The sequence below is a fragment of the Natator depressus genome, chromosome 4, assembly GCF_965152275.1.
Source record: "Natator depressus isolate rNatDep1 chromosome 4, rNatDep2.hap1, whole genome shotgun sequence".
Classification (NCBI taxonomy): domain Eukaryota; kingdom Metazoa; phylum Chordata; order Testudines; family Cheloniidae; genus Natator; species Natator depressus.
The window spans coordinates 94,820,722-94,846,996 of record NC_134237.1 but is presented as its reverse complement, the minus strand read 5'-3'; the positions used below and the strand labels follow the sequence as shown (position 1 = coordinate 94,846,996).

General features: G+C 39.4%; 1 protein-coding gene across 3 annotated transcripts in view; it reads right to left on the bottom strand.

Annotated features, from left to right (window-relative positions):
- The window catches only part of ATP8A1 (ATPase phospholipid transporting 8A1), a 250,687-nt gene that overhangs the window by 176,011 nt on the left and 48,401 nt on the right, over nt 1-26,275 (bottom strand). For 2 of the 3 annotated variants that reach the window (XM_074951492.1, XM_074951494.1), the window contains exons 6-9: nt 19,276-19,316; nt 11,292-11,365; nt 9,164-9,233; nt 6,327-6,454 (exon numbers count right to left, since the gene is read on the bottom strand). In XM_074951492.1, the coding sequence (XP_074807593.1) occupies nt 6,327-6,454; nt 9,164-9,233; nt 11,292-11,365; nt 19,276-19,316 (313 nt within the window). Of the gene's footprint in view, nt 1-6,326; nt 6,455-9,163; nt 9,234-11,291; nt 11,366-17,694; nt 17,769-19,275; nt 19,317-26,275 lie in introns of all 3 variants that reach the window. The other variant, XM_074951493.1, reaches the window with a different exon arrangement.

Below are 26,275 nucleotides of genomic sequence, written 5' to 3'. Positions count from 1 at the left end.
CATTACCAGCAGGAAGTATGTCTTTATGCAAAGGAACTACATGAAATTATATATCGTATGTTCAAATGGATGGGGCATGAGATCTCGTAGCACTGCAGGCAGATCCAAGAGAAGAAATATACACCTAACTATTGATTTGGATGAACAGCCTGCCCTAGGCAACCTCAGTGCTATAACTGCTCTACCAGAGACTTGGATAAGCCTGTGTGTAGAATACTGTTTACTGCAGAAATATGAGCTATGATGGTGGTAAATCTAGCCCATCCTTTAAAAAAAATCTTGTAATGCCCATTTTCCTAGGTGATCTTTCTATTCTGACAGCAATAGAAGAATTGTGTCCAAACAGTTGCATACAACCATAGTGTGAAAGACCTGAATGAGGCTAAGAGAATATCTATTTCTTTAGAGGAGAACCCATGTTGATTTATATATGCCATAGTCATCACATCTAATTCAACCAGGACATGCTCCATTCTCAGGTGATCTAGGAAGTCCTGAAGATCCAACCTTACTGCTCTCACTTCTAGAAAGTTCATGCTATGCAGTCTCTTTGATTCCATTCCCTTTACATTGTGGCAGCCCAAATGTTTCCTGCATCCTTAGAGGACGGTATCTATGTTCACGATTTTGGGGTCCGGACTACAAAAGGAGGATTTTTTTTTCACCACGAGATTCCTACTGCCACCAAATGAGGAATCAAATCATTCTGGATTGTATGTTCAGTTTCCCTTGCATCACTTCATTTTGCATCATCAGAAATATCTGACAGGTTTCAGAGTAGCAGCCGTGCTAGTCTGTATCTGCAAAAAGAAAAGGAGTACATGTGGCACCTTACAGATTTATTTGAGCATAAGCTTTCGTGAGCTACAGCTCACTTCATCGGATGCATTCAGTGGAAAATACAGTGGGGAGATTTATATACACAGACAACATGAAACAATGGGTGTTACCGTACACACTGTAACGAGAGTGATCAGGTAAGGTGAGCTATTACCAGAAGGAGAGCAGGGGGGAAAAGCCTTTTGTAGTGATAATCAAGGTGGGCCATTTCCAGCAGTTGACAAGAACGTCTGAGGAACAGTGAGGGGGATAAACATGGGGAAATAGTTTGTGTAATGACCCATCCACTCCCAGGCTTGAATAAAGACTAAGTTAATTGTATCCAGTTTGCAAATTAATTCCAATTCAGCAATCTCTCATTGGAGTCTGTTTCTGAAGTTTTTTTGTTGAAGAATTGCCACTTTTAGGTCTGTAATCGCGTGACCAGAGAGACTGAAGTGTTCTCCGACTGGTTTATGAATGTTATAATTTTTGACATCTGATTTGTGTCCATTTATTCTTTTACGTAGAGACTGTCCAGTTTGACCAATGTACATGGCAGAGGGGCATTGCTGGCACATGATGGCATATATCACATTGGTAGATGTGCAGGTGAACGATCCTCTGATAGTGTGGCTGATGTGTCCTATGATGGTGTCCCCTGAATAGATATGTGGACACAGTTGGCAATGGGCTTTGTTGCAAGGATAGGTTCCTGGGTTAGTGGTTCTGTTGTGTGGTGTGTGGTTGCTGGTGAGTATTTGCTTCAGGTTGGGGGGCTGTCTGTAAGCGAGGACTGGCCTGTCTCCCAAGATCTGTGAGAGTGATGGCTCATCCTTCAGGATAGGTTTTAGATCCTTGATGATGCGTTGGAGAGGTTTTAGTTGGGGGCTGAAGGTGATGGCTAGTGGCGTTCTGTTATTTTCTTTGTTAGGCCTGTCCTGTAGTAGGTGACTTCTGGGTACTCTTCTGGCTCTGTCAATCTGTTTCTTCATTTCAGCAGGTGGGTATTGTAGTTGTAAGAATGCTTGATAGAGATCTTGTAGGTGTGTGTCTCTGTCTGAAGGGTTGGAACAAATGCGGTTGTATCGTAGAGCTTGGCTGTAGACAATGGATCATGTGGTGTGGTCTGGATGAAAGCTGGAGGCATGTAGGTAGGCATAGCAGTCCGTAGGTCTCCGGTATAGGATGGTGTTTATGTGACCATCACTTATTAGCACCGTAGTGTCCAGCAAGTGGATCTCTTGTGTGGACTGGTCCAGGCTGAGGTTGATGGTGGGATGGAAATAGTTGAAATCATGGTGGAATTCCTCAAGGGCTTCTTTTCCATGGGTCCAGATGATGAAGATGTCATCAATGTAGCGCAAGTAGAGCAGGGGCATTAGGGGATGAGAGCTATCCTGAAAGACGACCCATCACTCTCACAGATCTTGGGAGACAGGCCAGTCCTTCCTTACAGACAGCCCCCCAACCTGAAGCAAATACTCACCAGCAACCACACACCACACAACAGAACCACGAACCCAGGAACCTATCCTTGCAACAAAGCCAACCTATTTCTACTAACAATACCTTCACAAAAATTAAGGGCTTGACTGGAATATGAAAAGAAGTTTCTGCCAGATCTACCAATGTTAGCAGAGCTGCTGAAGAGACTGAATGCTGTGACAGAAGTTAAAGTCTCTATCCTGAATCCTGTCTTCTTCATTAATCAGTTCAGCCTTAAGAGGTTTACGACTATATGGACTCTTCCTCATCTTTTTGTTACTATGAAGAATATGGAACAGAATCCTGATCATCTTCTATAAACAGATTCTATTGCTTTTAGATGTAGGAGGTGCAAGATCTCCATCAGGATGATTTTATGTTTCTCATAATCTCTCAACATTGAAGAGGGTATAAAGAAAGGATGTGGAGGAGCCTAGAACTCCAGAGGACATCTGTGCTACATTTTCTTTTGTACTTACCTGAATGAAATACATTGAGAAGTGGGATATCCTGCCTCTTAGATCTATTTCTGGACAGAGGCAGATTCTTTGCAATCATACTGTTTGAACTGGAAGACAGATTTGGAGTCATTCCCTGAGCTGAGTTTTCCTCAATTGTTTCAGACCCTGGTCTTAACTATAGAATAACAGGAGTCCCTTCTCTCTCTCTCTCTCTCTCTCTGTCCCATACTTTTATTCTGCATATTAATGAAGGGAACTTCTGCCTTTGTAAGATGTCTTGTTATCGTTCTTGAACTTGGATTTAAGAGCAAACTCTTTGATTTGTATGTGTTAAATACTACTTCACCAAGCTTCACCTTGAACACGAAAATTTTGAGCCACAAAGGATTTGCTTTGAATAGTTAACAATTGTTGAGGTCTTAAGCCAGAGTTGGGGTCTGACCACTAAGTTAGTAGCCAGACATTTCACTGGCAGCCTCATGGGGTCCATGAATTCATTCATTGTAATTGTAGTAGCTAAGGATATTTTCTTAAGTACTGTATATCATTTGTCCTGTTTCTGGGGGTTAAGTTTTTTAGGTCTCTTCAACAGGACACAGTGGCTCTAGCAAAGCACATTGTTTCCAGTGGGCTGGAAGGCTGCTGAAGAAGCTTTGAAGTCACTTCTAACTGGAGCTTCTACCTTCCTGTCTAGAGGATTATTTAAGATGAAATCCATTCCCATCAACCTGCCTCTTTGCCAGGGTTGAAACTACTGCATTGATACTTGGGAGGATGAAGGATGAACCTTTGGGTTCTAAGATCCTGTAGAATTTCAGGGCTTAGTGACCAACACTTTTTCCTTATCAAGCATTTCGTATTCCTAACTAATGCTCATCAAAGGAGAGATGAAGAGGGATGGTAAAGTTGTTTTAGTTTTGGATAATAGGTATTTGCTTGTAATTTTAATCTCCTCATCCTATTTCTCTGGCCAGATTTTAATGGTGGCCACCCTCTTACTCATCATGGTTTCAAATATGTCTGGGTGAAGAACTTTGCAGGAGAGGCTAGTGGGTTTCCTCCTAAAGCTAGCTTGGAGTTTTCTTGACCCAAAGCCAAGAGCTCCCCCACTTCTTTGAGAGAAGAGCCAAAGCTCATGGAAGTTGAAAAAGATCTGCAGTGCTTTTTACCTTCTTTTGCCTTTTTTGCGGGGTCACCCAAGTCAGGTCACTGGCCTCTTTTCTGTTGTTCCCTTTTGGGTTTTACCCCACTAGGTAATGGCACATCATATCATCTGATACATAAGTGGAGGGAAAATGTAAGGAAGCATCCCCAGAGAGTCCAGATCTTATGATTGGGAAGAAAGGAAGGGAGAAAATATGCCATGTACCTTCTAAGTGATTCAAACACCCTCTTTTTAGAATCTGGGGTGCATCTCCCTTTATAGACTGGCCTGCGGACAGTTTTGACTTACCCCTGACAAATTTTTGATTGACGCAGTATTTTGCCAAATCCCAAGAACTGAAGAGGGCTGACTTGTGCAAGTGTCTTCATTGGAGTACTGCTGGTTAAAAGAGGATTCAGAGGTCTCAACAAGCCATCAGACTTTGAGACCCATCCTGAGGCATATTCAGGGTCCAAAGAGTGGAGTGATTGTGGTGGAGCTCAACTTCAGAGGCTACTGAGAGGATTTCCTTGTCAGTTGGAGCACCTCTTAGCTCTTGCCTTTTCCCTCTTTGGCTTGCTTTAGTACAGTGGGAGAACAAACAGAAAGGAGGAGCCCAGTGGGAGATTTTATTCAGGGACTAGAGTCCCTTAAATTTCTGTTTTTTAAAGGAGAGGAGAAAATGGGGAGAAACATTTTGATAACTGATGCTCCCAAATCAGCTTTAAAAAGGTAGGATTGTAACTGATAACGTGGGAACACCAAACTGTCACTCCGGTTACCCTATCAGAGGCACAGAATCTGGCACAAAAGCAAAAGGGGCCTGACCAAAGCCTTAAAGCTGGTGGACAAGTCTGACCTACTTCTAGTATTTGCAGGAAGAAGTACAATGCAAATTTCTTACAGTGGGGAAGAGGACAGGATCCAGAAAAAAAACTGTTTACCTTTAATTCTTGTTCTCTGAAGGTACATATTACACTAGAGCCACACTTTTGGGACTATCCTTTTGCACAAAAAGCTTGTTCCAAAAACTCCAAAATTAAATTTCTGAAATATTATATCGCTTTACCAGCAGATGGCATGCTCCTACATGCTGTTGAGGCATAACAGCCAGTAGCACTTTCAACATTCTTTTTAAGCCAAATTAAAAAATTTCAATGAAATTTAGAACAAAAATACACTTTTTTCCTAACAGGAAAGAGGATGGATGTGTGGATCTATTATAATTATTACCTTCAGAGAAGAATTGTAGGTAAGTGTTTTGCTCTTCTTTAATGACAAGTAAAGTAGAATTATAACAGATCCACACTCTTGCAACTGAAAACTCCAGGAATGCATCTGTAATAAATTAGTAAATAAAAATGATATATAAACAAAAAAATGCTAAAAATTGATTACAGGATCAAAAAAAACAAAAACAAAAAACAACAACCAAACCAAAGTTCTTAAACAAAACACATATTATCACTAAATGTAAACAGGAAAAATATTGTATACAGAGCAATAAAATACCTCTCCAACTTTCAACTACAGAAATAGAGAGAGCCTATAAAATAAGACTTGGGGGATACAGAACTGGGCTACTCTGAACATAGAGGTTCATTTTGTCACACTAATAAGCCAAACTTGTTTTTACACCACAACAGACTCTATACAACGTTTTGTAAGCATCAGGTATCTTGAGAACTCCCATGAAGCTACTCTGCAAATCTGGGTATTGAAACCACACTTAGGCTGTCTATCTTTAGATAAATACCTGATGAGTAACAATGGAAAATCAGGCAGACATTCAGACAGTTCTCTTGAACACAATTTGACTTAATGTGTTCTTGTCAAATTAAACAAAAATGTATATGTACATACTAAATGTATATGTACATACCATTCCAGACACAAGCTAAGAGACCTTTTTACATCCAACTTGTAGAATAAAGACTCCCCAACTAAAGCATGAGGGAATGGAAGAGATTAGCAGGATGAGTGATTAAGATAGATTTCAAAAATCATCTTTGGAATGAATTTATAATTAGCATTGCTTTATATTTATATTATTAGCATCTGAAAGTTGCTTACTATGTGACCTAAAGTTCCAGGCATCACAAATATAACCTTTTACATTAGAATCTCAGTTGAAAAGGAAACTATGTTAGCTGATCTCAGAGTAACAGCTGTGTTAGTCTGTATTTGCAAAAAGGAAAAGGAGTACTTGTGGCACCTTAGAGACTAACCAATTTATTTGAGCATAAGCTTTTGTGAGCTTATGCTCAAATAAATTGGTTAGTCTCTAAGGTGCCACAAGTACTCCTTTTCTTTATGTTAGCTGAGGAAGGACTCAGCTATTTGTACCACAATTCAAGAGATTTAACAATAGGTTTCAAAATATATTGAAATGTTTTACTCAGATGTTTACATACCCATGCCCATCTAGTCTGATATTTCCAACAAAATCATACAGATGTCGATTTGGGCTTTCACATTCAATTCTCCCCAAAAGTATCATCAAACTGTCAATGTCTTTTATATCCGATGTCAATGGCAAACCCTGTAAACAAAGTTTGTTGTAACACTATATTATAAAAGTAATTTACAACAAACAAAATATAAAATAATAAGTTAACCTATATATTATACAATAAATTGTCTAGCATTGCACACATTGCACAACAGGGGAAGGGAGCTCAGCAGAATGATATCAGAGAGCACAGGCACAGCTCTTGGCCAGTAATTATGGTAGCACTATCCTCTTGAAAGAGATCTGGATGAAAGATAGAGTCATAACCCCAAACAAACATCCATCCACACCAGGCAGCGGAGGTGCCCCAGTATGGAGGAGAATGCTTTCCGCATCCTTCAAAAGGCTGATAGATCTGCATCATGTTCTCTTTCTGACTCTTAAGAGAAATTCTGGGGTAGTCAGGCTGTCACTCATGTGCAGCCCTCCTTCACCATGCTTTCCCTCTCCAAAAAAAGCAAGACAAGGCTTAAGAAGTCACAGTCTGGCTCTATAGCTTGGAATACATAATATAAATTGTTTAAAATTTATTACCATGGCATTAGTTTCTAGAATGAAGTAATATATGTACAGTATACACTGAAAATTTGATTGATACCTTTATATTTAGGAAGCTTTTCTACATACATACAACAGACTATGACGCTAATGAAATTCAATGAAGACAAAGGTAAGGTGCTATACTTAGGGAAGAAAACCCAAATGTATAAATACAGAATGGGGGATAACTGGCATGGCAGCAGCACTGCTGAGAAGGATCTGGGAGTTGTGGTGGATCACAACCTCAGCATGGGTCAGCAATGCAATGTTGTTGCAAAAAAAGCAAATGCTACTTTAGGTTGCATTAACAGAGGCATAGCATGCAAGTCACAGGAGGCGACATTACCGCTCTATTCAGCACTGGTTAGGCCTTGGCTGGATTACTGTGTCTAATTTTGGTCACCAATGTATAGAAAGGATGTAGATTAACCAAAAGGGATCCAGAGGTGACATAGATGATCAAAGGAATGGAATGCAAGCCATAAGACCAAAGACTGGGGAACTGAGTATGTTCAGTATGAAAAAGCGGAGATTAAGGGGACAGGACAGCAGCGTTCAAATACTTGAAAGGCTGCCATAAAGATGGAGAAAAGTTGTTCTCTCTTGCCACAGAGGGAAGGACAAGAGGCAACGGGTTCAAACTACTGCACAGCAGATTTAGATTAAATCTCAGGAAAAACTTCCATATTGTAAGAACAGTAGAACAATGGAACAGACTGCCTAGGGAGGTTGTGGAAGCTCCTTCACTGGAGGTTTTCAAAAGGAGGCTGGATACCCACCTGTCTTGGATGGTTTAGACCAGTGGTGGACAATCTGCACCCTGTCAGAGTAACCCGCTGCGGGCCGCGAGATAGTTTGTTTATATTGACCTTACGCAGGCACGGCCGCCTGCAGCTCCCAGTGGCCGAGGTTCCCCGTTCCCGGCCAATGGGAGCTGCGCGAAGCGGCAGCCAGCACGTCCCTATGGCCCGCGCCACTTCTCACAGCTCCCATTGGCCAGGAATGGCGAACCGCGGCCACTGGGAGGTGCAGGCAGCTGTGCCTGCGAACGGTCAATATAAATAAACTATCTCGCAACCCGCCAGCGGATTATCCTGACAGGCTGCATGCGGCCTGTGGGCCGCAGATTGCCCACCATTGGTTTAGACACAACAAATCCTGCACCTAGGCAGGGGGTTAGACACTAAATAACCCTTGCAGTCCCTTCTAACCTTATGATTCTATTTCTATAAATTTCAAAATCTCATAATTTGATCTCTAGATTACCTCAGCTGCTTACACACAGCTTCAACTATCATTTGTGTAGAGGTGACTCAACTATCTCTCCACTCTTGCACTCTCTTTTTTCAATCTCAAACTCAAAGTAACTAAAAGTGAACCTCAAATCTTTTCGTATCAAATTCTCTCCATTACTTCCTTTCTTCGCTATTGTTGTTAACTTCATTCTCCTAATCACACAAATTTACAATCTTTGTGTCACATTATCTAAATTCCTCCATCTCACCACATTTCCATACTGCCAACAATTCCCTTCCTCTTTCGCTAAAAAATCTCAGTAATCTGACACTACCTTTCTGACCCTCTAGTCAAAATTCTTGTCTTTGTGTTGATCATCCCCTACATCACTACTGCAATTTTCTCACTATCTGTTCACGCTTATCATAGTCACCTTCAAGGCTCAACTCTGTTCCCCTCCTCTCGTTACCCATACATTTTGTATCACAAGTGCCTTTGTAGCCTACTGCTAACTTTTTATCTTTATGCTTTTTTCCACATTATCCTTTAAGCCTGGGGGTGAAATTTTCAGAATTGCCTAAGTGACTTAGAAGCCTAAGTCCCATATAAAAAGCAATTTAGATACTCAATGAGACTTAGGCTTCTGAATGCCCATGTTATTTTTGAAAATAGAACTTAGGGCCTAAAAATCTTTAATATCTGCCCCTTAAGCTCCTAAGTCACTTTTGGGCTTTTGAACATTTTTACTCACTAACAGCCACTGAACTTCTTTACATTCAAATCCCTCTTTAACATTCACCACTCTGTAAAATCTGTCACATTTAAGCCTCCTAAAATATTATTTCATATATTTCTTAACAAACAGCAGTACATCCTTATATTGAAATAACTGTACACAGAAAGAAGACAATCAGATATTTAAAGTATCTGTAAATAATATATTGAAAACATACACATTCTTACCTGTCGAATTTTTAGGTTTGTTTCACCATCTAAATTTGATGTTTCAATGTAGCACATGGCTTGTGGCTCACTTATTTTAGAAAAAAATAAAGCAATTATCTTTTAATATATCACAGTAACAAATATAATAATTTATTGACATGTAAAAGCTTTCTGTAATCTCTTAACATATTTATATATTAAATTTCCTTTAATAAAAGCCTTCAGATAAAAAAGCTCCTACGGACAAATAGTTGTGCAAAATTATTAAGTCATTCACATTTTCAGAAAATGTCTGCCATAAATATATTAAAACTATGAAGAAAAACGTGTATATATAATTGGAGTTTTCCAGACACTTAGAAAGCTTCCTATTCAAGGTTCACATGTGCTCACTAATTTACTTTTAACAGCTGATCAGAATATTCCAGATATATCAAGTTCATTTGCAAAAGGTCTATTAGTATATTTCTTTATAACAGACATGCACAACTGATATACTGCCATTTAGCTCCCAAAGAGGTCTTCCCTCTTTCTATGTAAACCTTGTTCTCAAGGAATGAGACTACAAGTTTGAGTTTATGCAAGATACTGCAACTGGAGTCATGCATTTATTCAGACTCATGCTACCACCCCGCCATGTATTATCATTATACCATATTGCCTATGTCAACAGATTTAGTCTTAAATATTAACTAATAAATAATAATAAACATTTGTATACCACTTTTCATTCTTAGTAAGACATTTTCAGATACAAATTGAGTAAACATTATTAGTCCCATTTTACAGATGGGGAAATTGAAGCACAGAAACATCAAGTGACTTGCCTAAGGTCACATGGTGAGTAAGCAGCAGAGTCAGGAATGATGGGTTCAAGATTTCTGAAATGTTTTATTCAGCTGTCAGTTCCTGGACAGGAGCACAGAATCAATAATTTAGATCTGTGGTAGAAATTTAGCTTTGTTTTTGTAAGGGCCCAGGAAGTCATTACTAGAAGTAAATAAATAGGAATTTAATCTCTATGGTGATTTGAAATCTTCTAGGTTTTAAATAGAAAATGCTTTTACTCTCCTTTTTAAAAAATTAAATTGGAAATTCAATATTATTAAATAAATAAATAGAGAAAGTTTAAAGCACGTTTTTAATCAATGCTGAATAGTAGCCAATGTGCCATTAACTTTATCTTGTGGCAAATATTTTGAATTTTTTAAAATGTATGGATTACTTCTTCATATTTTAACTGTACGCTATTAAAATATGACATTTAATTATCACAATTATCTCACTGATTTTTTTCTTGGGCAACTTTTCTAAGAATGTAAATGACAGACTTCCATTTAGACTGTTTTAGTATAGCTGATTCAATAAATGCCTTTGTCTAATTTTTCATTAGTTTAACAGTCAAAAATAAACACATTTATGAAGCACTTTGAAAAAGCTAAGGCAATAAAGACATTACAAATAAAAGACATGCTAAACTGCAATCATTTTAGTAGAATGCAAAGTAAACAGATTACAGTTAGATCACAGCAGGCTGTTTGATTTGTTAGTGAAAAACAAAACAAGGTGCAGCCACAATACAAACACTCGTATAAAGCTGAAGTATATCAAAGAAACATGCAATTTTCACTACACACAAGAATGGAGCTATTTTTCCATCACATGCAGTACAGAATGTGCAACATCCAACTTTGTGCAGAGGGTCCTAATAAAAATGTATCAAATGTTAATAATTTGTTATATTATATAATTTATCGAAAACAATGAGTTGCCTATGGTTCAAATGTATTCCTCTCCACTTGCCTAAAGTACAACATGCAAAGTTATACTATGGTTTCACAGTGACGGTTTGTTTTATGAAAATTTGCTTCGTAATTTCCGTGAATATAATACAAAAATATACTCGGGAGGAGTGAAACAATTTTTCAGTATTCGGGAATGCTACTGTGCATTTATACATTTTAATAACCTATATAAATATCTTGATCAACTAAATCTTTTCTACTTCAATAAAATTCACCTCTGTAATGTGTTTGTTTTTAAGACAGTTGATACCAACATAGCTATTCAGACAAAAATTGAACTACATTTTTCAAATTTGGTACATGAGGACCCACATACACTGTGCAACCAGTTTTATTCTAACCTTGATGACAGACTGATGAGATCAGCTGGGAGATGCTCCCCATTGGTCACTTTCACTATTTCCCCTACTGCCACCTACATATCCCAGTTTAAAAATGATTAGAACAGAAAAATGAGTAACGGGAAAAAATCAAATGGACAAAGAGACAAAAAGAGACGAAGTCTGAAATTATTATACAAAAAACAATACATGTTAATAGACGCATTTGATGACAATTTTTTCAAAATCCATTTAAATCAGGTCAGAGAGCAGAAGACAACAATATATAAATTTCTGCTCAACCAGCTTGCTTTACTTTAAACACAGATTCTAAGTTTCAGAAAACTTTGATAATGAAGTTAAAATAAAATGCGAGCATCCTATGTTCTCAAATCACAGCTTATATAAAGGTCCCAAAGCAGAGATACAGTAGTATTAGAAGTAGTATTCAACTTTTTCTGAAAAGGTAGGACAACAAGTATCTTTACATGTAGATAAAAATCCAATTTAATTTGCATCCAATCATAATTTATAAACTTTGATTCTAAGTATTATTGATACCCAAGTATTACAATATCCAAATATACTTAGTACTGTCTCTATACCGTATGTTTGTACAATGCCCAGCACCGCAAAGCCCTTGCCTCTAGAAGCTACCATAATAATATTATATTGCTTGGAAAATAATGACCACTTGACAATATTTTATTTATCTTAATATACAGACTGGATAGAAGGCTCAGATTAATACACTAGTGAGATCATTGTTGTTTTTCTGTAAAAACAGATGCAGTTGAAGGCACTATCTGGCTGACAAGCATGCGGCACACATTTTTCCTCTTCTGAAGAAATTCAATACACATACATACACAAATAAACTATTCTGTTTGCAGGCACTGTGTCATGGTAGAGAAATGCAGGATGGAGGGAAACTTCAGGTCTGTCAGCCCTTTGCAGCCTTGGGGAAAAGAAAGTCACTCTTGAGACTAAAGAAATTCCTCAACTCTCCAACTTAATACGCCCTGTATAAACGGACTAAGTTTATCCAAAGATAGGAAAGCCACAAAAATATGAATAATTAACTTATTAATTTTGTTTCTTCATCTGGGGATGCACATTTTCAGTTTCTTAGTGGCCATTCTACTTAACTGAGACTCACAAGCAGAAGAGTCAATAAGAACACAAGATTCTTTTAGTCTTATTTTACACACTTTATTTGATTAAATCCTCATCTCTCTATAACTTCAGCTGAGTGCTTTCATGGCTATAGTAATGATTCAAAAATGAATATCTGCTGACAGAACAAATAACTTTATAACAATTGATGAAAAACTCTAACTAACCTGAACTATCAGGACTAAATTAATTATTTTATCGGTCCTCCAAGCACCACATTTCAAAATGATGTCCCCTCCTCAAGGTGTTTAAAACAAAAAAAACTGTACTGAACCTCTCCTAAATGGCCCTAAGACCAGAGACCTGGACTGTCAAAATGTTGGGATAGGCTTGTCTTGGACAGACTCACAAACTTTAGAAATGAGTGTCCTCATAGCTTCCACACCTCTGGCCTCAGAACAGGGGGAAAACAAACTTTCCCCGCGATCTGATAAAACACCATGGAAGTATTAACATGAACAACCAAGCCATACAAATACAAATATTCCCTTGCAGTCTGTGGATCTGGTACAGGGGACCGAAAGCATGGCAAAGAAACATGGTTCCAAATTGTTAAGAATGTACCCATAAAGTTGCTCCTGGACCTGGATATCATCTACAGTACACTGGCTTAAGATGATTTTCTGCTGAAGCAAACAGGTCTATACTTGGATGGCTTCATCTTTGGACAATCAAATCAAAGATATTTGGATTTAGAAACCAGTCTCCTGGAGAAATCATTTGGTCAATTATACTGTCTGCCAAGACATTTCCCCCGCCGTCTTTCTCAGGCTCTGTTATTTGCGCAGGTGTTTCCCAATAACTTAGAAGCAGACACGTTTGGACCACAGATGCCCACCTAAAAATCCACCTTGTCTGTTGATCAACAACACAATAGTCAGGATGTCAAGCCCCACCATCAAATCACTGAATTCTGAAATCTCAACAGCACTCAGACAGTCCTCATCGCAAGGATGTAAATATATAAAGGAGATGCTTCTTTTGTCCATTTTCCGTTTGCTGGAGCCTTTGTGATGTAAGTCCATTCTGAGTTTCTCAGTTCAGTCTCAAAAAGATACGAGTCCTTCCACCGTAACAGGGATAAAACTTCCCAAAGTAACCAAGAACTCTGAGTCAAATTCTCCAGAAACTGCTATTCCTTGCTCAAGAACCAATCACATTTTAGCAACCTAAAACAGAGTCTGGCCTATAGAACCATGTTAACATAGAATGCACAATCTACTTGAGAGTGATGTGGCACACAAACTTGAAGTTCTGGATCTGATTCCAGATCTCTGTCACTCATTCTGAAAAGAGAATACTTTCTTGATATCAAAAAGCATCCCCAAATGAATGAATTTAAAGAAGGAAGCACAGAAGGAGCTCTTTTCCAAACACATATACCATTCCCAGTCCATACCAGCCCATAAAATCAAAGAGCTGTAAAGCAGTTCTCTGATAGCCCCCACATTGTTCTTCACCAAGTGGAGTTAGGATACAGGAGAGAATTAAACCCCCTGAGTGTGGGCGGAAGGGAAGGATAAAGACTGGAGCCCCACACAGCTTATCAGGTCACTGCTGCTTCAAAAAGACCTACTTCTGATGCCATGCATGAGGAAAATTCAGGGCGTTACTGTAGTGTATCTGGTGAAGACGCTCTCTGCCGATGGGAGAGAGCTGTCCCATTGGCATAACAAATCCACCTACACAAGAGGTGGTAGCTATGTTGGCGGGAGAAACTCTCCCGCCAACATAGCATTGCCCAAACCGGCACTTAGATCAGTGTAACTTACGTTGCTCAAAGGGGGGTGGGCATATTCATCTGGGTGACATAAGTTATACAGACGTAAGGGGTAGTGTAGACCAAGCCTCACATGACTCTGCCATCTCCCCTCCTTCTTTTCATACTTAGCATATAGATCCTATAATGACTGGAACTATCAAGGCATCTTTTTGTGTCTCTCTCTTAACATCGGTCACTACTCCTCAACAAAACAAGAGAGCAGAGCACTCCTCAACTTCTACACTCCTATGGTAATGCAGAGAGGACACATTGTTTGTGTATGAAAGGGGCCTTCACCAAACCTTCAGAAAGAACTAAAAGATTTCACTTTCTCAGATGTTGTGCTGCCTAACAAGATATTGAAGGAGAATGAACACCTTTGAGTTACAAATTTCTATCCCAGGAGGACAGAAATGGTAATAGGCTTTGGAAATAAGTACCGACAACATAAGAACGGCCATACTTGTTCAGACCAAAGGTCCATCTAGCCCACTATCCTGTCTTCCAACAATGGCCAATGCCAGGTGCCCCAGAGAGAATGAAAAGAACAGGTAATTATTAAGTGATCTATCCCATTGCCCATTCCCAGCTTCTGGCAAACAGTGGCTAAGGACACCATCACTGCCCATCCTGGCTAACAGCCATTGATGGACCTATCCTCCATGAATTTATCTAGTTCTTTATTGAACCTGTTATAGTCTTAACCTTCACAACCATTCTCTGGCAAGGAGTTCCACAGGCTGACTGCGTTGTGTGAAAAAATACTTTCTTTTGTTTGTTTTAAACCTGCTGCCTATTAATTTCATTTGGTGACCCCTAGTTCATGTTTTATGAGAAAGAGTAAGTAACACTTCCTTATTTACTTTCTCCACACCAGTCATGATTTTACAATAATCTTGCCATAAAGCAAACAGAATAAATGATTCATTAGAGAGAGTGCTTACAACCCAAATTATTTTATGTTATTACATCAGCACTTCACAAAGATATCTACTCTGTAATACTGGACATCTGGATGACATTAATTCCATGACCTATCGGGACCTCTGAAATCAGATTGCCTTGCTAATTAAGGATTCATAGCCTTAAAAGAATCCTTCAAATGAAAATTCCTTTCACAGTATCTATTGAATAAAATGTTACTTTTTGACCAATGACTTTAAAAAAATAACAGTATTCTGATCTCAGTTCAACATATAAAAACCAGGAGCTATTTTCTTGTGATTTAATTTTAATATAACATTAATTGCAATAAATTAGTTTTTTTCATAGCTGTTTTGACCATTAAAATGAGAAGTTCATATCATATACAGAAAAAGAAAATAAAAAAGGTAATTTTAAAGGTAAATCATTATTATGTGGCTCTTTGGGGAAAATCTGTCTCCTCTCCCTAGTTTTGTGACAGGTCATTTCTTGTATTAAACAATCAATAGATTGTAATTAAGGAATATACTGTCTCTCTCTCTCTTTTTGATTTTAGATTATTAGGAAATGTTGGTTTTAACTGATGATCTACACTAACAGAAATCCCAAATTTATAACAACTCACCTCCTTCCAACCCAACCACCTTTTATAGACTACAAAAGATCCTTATCTTGCAAACACTTTATGCACATGAACGGTTTATTAACTTCAGTGAATTAAGCACATGCATAAAGTTTAACCCCAAACACACACAAACACTCTAAAGTTATAAATGCTTCCACTGGAGCCACTTGCAAGGTCCTTTACAGTTAGTTCCCACCCGGCCTATCATCCCTCATTCGCGATCAAGTTGTCAACTTAGATTTAGGGTTTCTAGTGCCTCGTGGCACACAAGACAACCCATTTTTCCCCACTGTCTGTCCAGAGCAAAATGTTTGACTCCCTTATAAATTGTCTCCATGATGGCAACATCCTTCTGGATCATCTTGAAATAGGGTGGTCTTTGCTGTCCATGTCTTCTCTTCCTTTCGGGTGGAATCCAGTCTAAGACTGACCTTATGCTTCTGCCTCAGAGAAGTCTGCTGACATGGCCCATCCACCATAGCCATCCCTGTCTGATTACTGAGTCCATTGTCTGCTGACCCAGGCAACGCAACACAATTCCAGATTTGTTACAGAATCTCTCCAATGAATTCCCAAGATTATTCTCAAACAAAGCTAGTGAAATGCATTCAGCTTCCTGCCACATCATCTGCCACATTTCCAAGGCATACAGTACTGCAAAGCTATCTTATTATCCCCCTACAAATCCCTCCTCAAAACTCTCCTTTGCCGTGAGTCCTACCAAAAATTTGACAGCTGTTAGGCTGCTGGTGTGCTGAGATCATTGCCCATCATGCGGACCAATACTGCCTGTTTACTTATACTTACACCCCTTCTCCCCCCCAGCTTTCTGCATCCATTTGTTGTCTCTTGGTTTACAGACTAAGTTTCTTTGGGCAGGAACAGACTTTTTGTTGTGTTTGTACAGCACCTAGGATCCTGGTCCATTGCTAGGGCTCCTGGGCCCTATGGTAATACAAAAAAATAAACAAAATCAGAAAATAGATGCATACAACTGCAAATCAAAATACATAAGTTATTCTGCAGCATTTAAATAATTCTTATTTCAAAGTATTTGTTAGAATAGGTACCGCAAATAGCGCATGACCTGATCAAACAGATTCTGAAAAAAGTACATCTTTTACATAGTAAAATCTGGATTTCATAAATAAAACTGTCCAAGGAAATGATGATAAACAACCTCTAAGAATATTCATTACAAAATAAAAATGATTGTTTATACTATTTATGATTTTATGCAGTGTTGATGTTATGATTAACATAAACAGAGTTTTTGTTTCATGTTTAAAGATCGAAGCTTTATATAATTTGAAAACTTGGATGGAATATACAGATAATCTATTTAACATCTACATATTAAAGAATGAAAATAAATTCTCTGTTCATAAAAACATCAAATCATAGGTAAAATTTCATGATTGATAATTTGGTGGTTACTCAGTTTACATTAACATGCAAGTAAATCTGAACATAACCATCAAGATTAGCAACTATTCATAAAAACAGACTTTTCTTGTATGGGGCAAAACATCAGTGTATCTTTAAAAATGACTGAATTTGTTACTAATATAGTGAAAAGTTAATTTGTCTATTACTGGATTTTGCCATCTAGCCAAACAGATCCATTCACTATATCAAACAGATTTAAGTCTAAATGCATTAAAGGTCCTAGTAATATAATACCCCTAGGGGATTAGCAGACCCCTCTAACAAAACTGACTGGTACAATTCCTTTTATTTATTATATATGCTAAGCATGAAAAAGTGTTTACGATTTTAAATACCCAAATACAGATTATTTTTCAATACTAAATGTAAAATTATGGTAGAGGTAAAGAGTATTTCTGTTTATTTCTTATTTCCTTGGAGCAATCACAAAATTAATGCAGGGTAGAGAAACCAGCCTCTACATTGTAAGCATCAGTGGGCATCTCTACCTTGATGAGAGAAGTACAGTGTCAGCAGGTATATACTCTTTGCCTTTTATTATAACTATATCTCCAACATCTACCTGTAAGAAAACTGGGAATTGGTTAACAGTCAAACACAGAATCTCTAACTTTTATTCATAGGTAAATCCTCAATTTGCCAAAAAGACAGTTCAAAATTTAGGCAACAATTTTCAAAAGAGTGTAGGGGTATTAGGTCCCCAAATCCCACTGAAATGAGGCCTAGTCGCATTGTATTCCTGGCATTGAATATATTCCACTTTAATCTCCCTTGATATTGGGAACTCTTATTATTGTTGTATAGTCAGATGTATATTTAGCCTAGTTACACAAAAGGAGATTACAGAGTAACAGCCGTGTTAGTCTGTATTCGTAAAAAGAAAAAAGAAAAGGAGTACTTGTGGCACCTTAGAGACTAACCAGTTTATTTGAGCATGAGCTTTCGTGAGCTACAGCTCACTAAGTTTCCCTAAACTCAGAGTTCTGTTGCATCACAGCAGATGCCTGCTCCTAGTTCCAGCTAACTTGTATGTAACCCATGCAAACAGATGTGAACCTCATGGAATTAAACCCTTCCTGTTTGTAATTAGATGATTTCACACGGGGAAAAAACAGATCTGACTGGATCAAATTTACTGAAATCTAAGGTTACACTAATCTATGAAAGCTGTTTTTTTGACAAACATTTGCAAATAAGAACATAAGAACAGCCATACTGGGTCAGACCAAAGGTCCATCTGGCCCAGTATTCTGTCTTCTGACAGTGGCCAATGCCAGGTGCCTCAGAGGGAATGAGCAGAACAGGTAATCATCAAGTGATCAATCCCCTGTTCCCTATTCCCAGCTTCTGGAAAACAGAGGTGAGGGACACCATCACTGCCCATCCTGGCTAATAGCCAATGATGGACCTATCCTCCATGAATTTATCTAGTTCTTTTTTGCACTTTGTTATAGTCTTGGCCTTCACAATGTCCTCTGGCAAAGCATTCCACAGTTTGACTGTGCATTGTGTGAAGTAGTACTTTCTGAACAGAACTTCTGTTTCCCTAATTTACCACTGCTCTATTACCTCACAATAATGCCTGACGTTTTAGTATTTTAAACACAGGGTAAGCTTTGCAAATATATTAAGTAACTTTAAAAACATTTTTACTAATCTTTGCTCAGTATATAAAAACTGAGCTATTTTCTTGTCTATTAATTTTAATAGTGCTAAAGGTACTTATACAGAGATGTCATATGCTAATATCCCAAGAGCTGAAGACATTCAGGCAAAACTTTCCTTGAAATATTATTCAGGCAGACCTTTCACTGAACTATTAATGATAGTTTTGCCTGAAGGAGGAATTTGGTTTTGGGCCTAAAAGTATATTTTATTAAACAAGCTAAATTTAATATTCTAGAAAGCACTCCTAAAAACTGAACATTTTAATGCTTTCCATCATACTTGTAAATTAATTCATATCACTGTCATTTACTCTGATATCAAATATATAAACTGTATCAAACGATAGTATAAACATAAAATTTACACCCCTTAAGAGCAAAAACAAAAAAACAAATACACACCTTTTCCCAATGGACAATCTCCCAAGCACCATTTCTCAATACTGAAAAGCAAAGACACATAATTAGACTGTACAACAGTAAAACTTCTGGTTATAGGTGACACACCTCTTGTGTTCCCTGTTACTAAAAATCATGTGTATAAAATAGAGCAGTATACTCACATGGCATTTTACTGAACAACTCATTCTCTGCTATTTCAGGTCAAGCATTTCAATTATAAAAATTAAATTTTAATTTGTACAGCACCTTTCATACAAACTACATATAACGACTTTATAGGGTTAGAAAATCATAGAAATGTAGGACCGAAAGGGACCTCAATAGGCCAACTAGTCCAATCTCTTGTGCTGAGGGAGGACTAAGTATTATCTGACCAGTGGTTCTGAACCAGGGGTCCGGGGCCCCCTGGAGGCCCCCAAACAGGTTTCAGGGGGGCCACAGGGTCAGCATTAGACTTGCTGGGGCCAAGGGTAGAAAGTTGAAGCCCACTGTATGGGGCTGAAGCCCAGGGCCCTCAGTCTTGCCACCTAGGGCTGAAACTAAAGCCTGAGCAATGTGGCTTCATAAGGGCCCCTGTAGCATGGGGCCCCAGGCAATTGCCCGGCTTGTTACCCCCTCACGCCAGCCCTTGCTTTCATATGCCAGAAAACCAGTTACTGTAGCACATGTGGGCCATAGAATTTTTATAGCGTGTTTGGGGGGGCCTCAGAAAGAAAAAGGTTGAGAACCTCTGATCTAGACAGTCCCTGACGGGTGTTCAACTTATTCTTAAAAGAACTCCAATGATGGAGACCCACAAGCTCCCTAGGTGATTTGTTCCACTGCTTAACTACCCTTACAGTTAGGAAGTTTTTCCTCATGTCTAAACTAAGTCTCCCTTGCTGCAATTTAAGCCCATTATTTCTTGTCCTTTTCTCAGTGGATAAGGAGAAAAATTTATCACTCTCTTCTTTAGAACAGTCCTTTATGTACTCTAGACTGCTATCACGTCCCCTCTCAGTCTTCTCTTCTCCAGACTAAACAAAACCAATTTTCTCAGTCTTTCCTCATAGGTTTTCAAGTCCTTTAATCATTTTAGCTGCTCTGGACTTTCTCCAATTTGTCCACATCTTTCCCAAAGACACAGTACTGCAGTTGAGGCCTTATCAGTGCTGATTAGAGCTTACAACACTCCTGTTAACAGATCCCAGAATTATATTCACTTGGTTTACAACAGTATTACATTGTTGATCCATACTTAGGTTGTGATTCACTATAATCTCCAGATCCTTTTTTGCAGTACTCCTATTTTGTATTTATACAACTGATTATTCCTTCCTGAGTGTAGAATTTTGCATTTGTCCTTGTTGAATTTCATCCTATTTAATCCAGTTAGTCAGGATCATTTTTAATTTTAATCCTGTCCTTTAAAGTGTTTCCAACCCCTCCCAGCTTGGTATCATCTATAAAAATTGTAAGTATACTCTCTGTGCCAATGTCCAAATCATTTGTGAAGATACTGAATGGAACCAGACCTAGGACCGATCCCTGCAGGACCCCAATCAATATGCCCTTTCAGCTCCATCCTGAGCCACTGATAACTACTCTCTGAGTATGCTTTTCCAGACAGTAGTTCTCAAAGATAATCGCTAATGGCTCAGAGATCTCTTCAATCAGTTTCTTAAGTATTCTAGGATGTATTTCATTAGTCCCTGCCAACTTGAAGACATCTAACTTCTCTAAGTAATTCATAACTTGTTCTTTTCTTATTTTAGCCTTAGATCCTACTCCATTTACTCTGTAGTTCTCTATCTTAGTCATACAATCACTGCTAACTTTTTGGTGAAAACTGACACAAAAAAGGCATTTAATACTTTGGCTATGTAACGGATTTAGCACCCACCTCTCATGAGTGCCCTTTCAGGTTGGGCGTGTCTGCGTTCTTTAGTTCTGGTGACCCCTTTCAGTGGGTCTCAGGCAGGTTTGTTAGTGACACAGCGCTCCAGCCTAGTCACACTATCTGCATGTTAACCAGCACAAACCGCTTCCGGGTATATGGTCCACTGGGGCCTGTCTCTCCTTAGCCCTCCCTGGGCTTTGGTCTTTAAGTAGTCCAGCCCTGGTATGGGGCTGTGGCCCCAGGGATTCTTCCCTGGAGACACTATCTTCCTGCAGCCCTCTCCAGGCTCAGTCCCTATTCAGCCCTACCAACCAGCCAGGAGCTCCCTCCATGCTCCCCCCCAGTCCCTGCTAGCAAATCATCCATGGCCCTGCTGCTCTTCCAGGCAGCCAGGCCTGCAGTCCTTTCTTCTCTTGCTCCAAGCAGCAACTAACTGGTGCTTTGTTCTGCAGCTCCTTTTATATGGCCCTCCTGGGCCCTGATTGTTTGCCTCCCCTGCAGCCACTCTAGCCTGCTTGGAGGACCTCTCCACTGCTCCTTCCCTGGCATGGGTGTGGCAGAACCCTGAGGCCTCCAACAGGGGGCCTTTGGGCCTATTCCACCCCATCACAGGCCATTGCTCCATTTTCTGTTATTATCTTTCCCTCCTCATTTAGTAATGGGCCTACCCTGTCCCTGGTCTTCCTCTTGCTTCCCATGTATTTGTAAAATGCTTTCTTGTTACCCTTTATGTCCCTAGCTAGTTTAATCTCATTTTGTGCCTTGGCCTTTCTATTTTTGTCCTTACATTCTTGTTTTGTTGTTTTTTAAATACTCATTCTTTGCAATTTGACCTAGTTTCCACTTCTTGTAGGACTCCTTTTCAAGTTTCAGGTCACTGAAAATCTGGTTAAGCCAGTGTGGCCTCTTACCATACTTTTATCTTTCCTATGCATTGTTATAGTTTGTTCTTGTGCCCTTAATAATGTCTCTTTGAAAAATTGCTAACTCTCCTGAACTCTTTTTTCCCTTAGACTTGCTTCCCACAGGTGCTTCCCTACCAATTCTCTGAGTTTGATAAAGTCTGCCTTTTTGTAGTCAATTATATTTACTCTGCTGTTTTCCTTCTTCCTGTTCCTTAGAATCATGAACTCTGTCTTTTCATGATCATTTTCACCCACGCTACCTTCAACCTTCAGATTCTCGTGTAGTTCAGTTCCTCCCTGTTTATCATAATCAAATCCAGAATAGCCAATCCATGAGTCACTTTCTCAACCTTCTGTAATAAAAAGTTGTCTCTAATGCATTCCAAGAACTTGTTAGATAATCTATGCCCTGCTGTATTATTTTCCCAACAGACATCTGGGTAGCTAAAGTCGCCCATCACTACGAACTCCTGTGTTTTGGATAATTTTGTTAGTTGTTTAAAAAAAAGTCTCATCCACCTCTTCTTCCTGTTTAATAGGCCCCCTGCCATGACATCATCCTTGTTTTTTACCTCTTTTATCCTTACCCAGAGACTTTCAACAGACCTGCCTCCCTTTCTGTCTCAGTGCAAGTGTATACATCTTTGAAAGCAAGGCAACACCTCCTCCCTGTTTTCCCTGCCTGTCCATCCTGAACAAGCTGTACCCTTCTACACAAATATTCCCATCATATGAATTATCCCATCAAGTTTCTATGATGCCAATTATCTTGTATCTGTGATTATTCACTAGTATTTCTAGTTCTTCCTGTTTATTCCCCATACTTCTTGCATTAATTAATTACAGCATAAAATGTGTATGAAGCAGAATGAAATAAAAATTTAAGGAAAATTAAGACACATTTTAATTCGATTATGATAAGTGATGCTCCCAAAAATATTAGATTCTGGAAGAAACAACACAATCTGAACTGAAATCTTATAAAATTACTATAGGAAACAATCTCAAGAATACTCTCTGATGAAAATGCTAACATGATTTTCTAGTGTACAGAAGAACCCAATCAATTATCCTTTTATTTTTTATTACAAATCATTTATAAGAAGCACCATATCAACATACATGGCAGTTTATAAACACAGATAAAGACATGTTCCCTGCCCTGAATAATGCAGCATTTAAAAAAAACAATATAAATTACTGGACAATAGATAAAGTGAGATAGAGTGTGGGTATTACTAATGAGAAGAGAATAGGTATTACTTTGAAGAACTGGAATTTAAGTAGGGATCTGAAGGAGAGAGAATGCAAGGAAGAGAGGGAAAGGAAGATTGTTCCAGATATAGGGAACAGCATGCTAGAAGATTCCAAGCTGAGGCTGGGAAAGAGGGTAAAATGAAAGAATTGGGCACTGGAAATGGAAAGGAGGAAATAAACGCAAATATGTTGGTGTGGCATATTTGGCCTAATAGGTGAGGATGAAAAGCCTGAATTTGATGCAACAGGAGACAGAAATACATTTTAGGTATTCAAAGAGGTGGGTGATCTGGTCAGAACTGAGAGGAGAGAACATGACTTTTGATATAGCATTTTGGTTTGCCTGAAGATGGAAAGCAGAGAAGGCAAGAAGGCCAAAAGAAGGTTGTCATGTAAGATGGCCAAGGCATGAGACAAGGTTGTTGCAATGGAGATAGCAAGGAAAAGTGGATTTTGGTGATACTGAAGAGGAATAAGCAACAAGATTTAGCAACCATCTGCATATGAAAGGTCAAATAGGCTGCAGGCCTGGGAAATGAAGAATAACATACCTGTCAACTGAGATAGAACAGGCCGGGATCCTGGTGAAGAACTAGACTCTGGAATAACAAATCTGGCCTTGAATCCAGGAACAATGGTGGCTCTTACATGTTCACAAGGTCAGGATATCAAGGCCTCTTTCGTTAATGGGGGGGCTACTAAGATAATTTCTGCTTCCTCCTTTCTGATCCTCTGCATTACCCTGGTGATGTTGAGCAGTGAGGGAAAAGCATAAAGTATAAAGCATAAAGGGAAAACCCTTTGGACACTTGAGCGACAGGACACCTATGCCAACAGCATCTATGCCTATGCCCTTTTTCCTACAAACTACTGGTAAACCTTCTAGTTTCCTTTGGCTGCAAAAAGACCCACAATAGGAACCCCATATTTTCTGATGATGAGTCAGAATGATTTGTTCTGAAGACCCAGTTCTGCATCATCAATTTTCCTTCTGCCCATTCACTCGGCCTTCACATTGCTGTGACCTTTGATATGCAAGGTCCTGATAGACCATAGATGGGCCTCCTCCTGCTACATCAATGATGCTGCTTCCTTTTGTAGATCCCTTGATCTAGTATTCCCCAATGGTTTATGTACACCAGGGATTGGCAACCTTTGGCTCACGGTCCACCAGGGTAAGCCCTCTGGCAGGCCGGGCTGGTTTGTCTACCTGCCACGTCTGCGGGTTCAGCCGATCATGGCTCCCACTGGCAGCAGTTCGCCGCTCCAGGGCAATGGGGGCTATGGGAAGCAGCGCAGGCCGAGGGATGTGCTGGCTGCCACTTCCCGCAGCCCCCACTGGCTTTGGACAGCAAACTGTGGCCAGTGGGAGCTGCGATTGGCCGAACCTGCGGATGCGGCAGGTAAAGATACTGGCCCGGCTCGCCCGCATGCCAAAGATTGTTGATCCCTGATGTACACCACTGTTGATGTATTGTCCATACATGGCGATTTGGCAATGCTGGGGCCAGTTGTTGAACAGCTACTTTATTGCTCTCAGCTCTAAAAAATATACACTTTTCTTTCATTCCTAGAAGGACCATGTCCTTTGAGCCACCAACTTCTTGGATAATGCTCCTCACCCTTCCAGAATGGCATCTGTTGTCATGACACAACTCTCTGGCTCCAACATGGCCAACCCCACCCCAGAATCTCTCTGGACTCATCACCAATCCAGGGATTTCAGCATGTTCACTTTCCGAGATGGAAAAAAAAAATCAGAAAATGGCAGGGAGTGGCCAGCAGGAAACTCTGGAGAGTGCTTAAATGCATTCTGCCCAAGACACTATCCCAGTGCAGGACATGATCATCCCCAGATCACTAATTAGGGTGCCTACTGATGTCCTCGGGCACTTCCTCAGGAGGGTAATTGCTTATCTGTTCTAATCCCATCTTTTGGCTGCCAGAAAGATTTTGTGGGCCTCTGTGTCTATCAACGCTCCAAAATAAACTAGGCACTGAGATTGTTGATGATGACTCTTCCCAAAATTTACTTTAAATCCAAACTGTTGCAAAGTTTGGATCATTGCCTGAGTCATATGAGTGGACCCCTCTTTGCACAAGGTTTTACTAGAATTTCATTCAGGAAAGGATATACCTGTATTTCCTTCTGCCTGAGAAAAGCCACCAGAACAACAAGGATTTTTGTGACCACCCGAGGGCATGGATGACTGTCAGAAAGGCAGCGCTTTATACTGAAAATGATTGGTCTCATGAGTGAATCACAAAAATCTCTTGTGCCCATGGTGAACTGGCACACGAAGATAGGCCTCCTTCAAGTTGACTAATGTAAAGTAATCCCCAGCAGATCACCATTAGTCCTGACTTTAAGGTTTCCATCTTGAATCTAGTCCCCATAATGAACTTGTTACGGTGTGGTAAATGCAGCACAGCTCTGTCCTCCCCAGATCTCCTGGGTACCAGAAACAAGACTGAGTAGTGGCCAAAGAACATCTCTGCCTCAGGAACTCTTTCTATCTTGCTGATTTTCAAAAGATGTTCTATAGACTTTAGCATATTTCATCTCTTTTGTGGATTTGAGGACACTGAAGAAGGGAGAAAATTACAATTTGGTATCTTTGAAAACTGTATGTACCCTTGTTGAACCATCCAGGACTCATCCATCCAACATGGAGAGAGGCATTAATGTACATAAAAGATTGTTACAAGGAGGAGGGAGAAAAATTATTCTCCTTACCCTCTGAGGATAGGACAAGTAGCAATGGGCTTAAATTGCAGCAGGGACAGTTTAGGTTGGATATTAGGAAAAACTTCCCAACTGTCAGGGTGGTTAAGCACTGGAATAAATTGCCTAGGGATGTTGTGGAATCTCCATCATCGGAGATTTTTTTTAAGAGGCCGTTAGACAAACACCTGTCAGGGATGGTCTAGATAATATTTAATCCTGCCATGAGTGCAG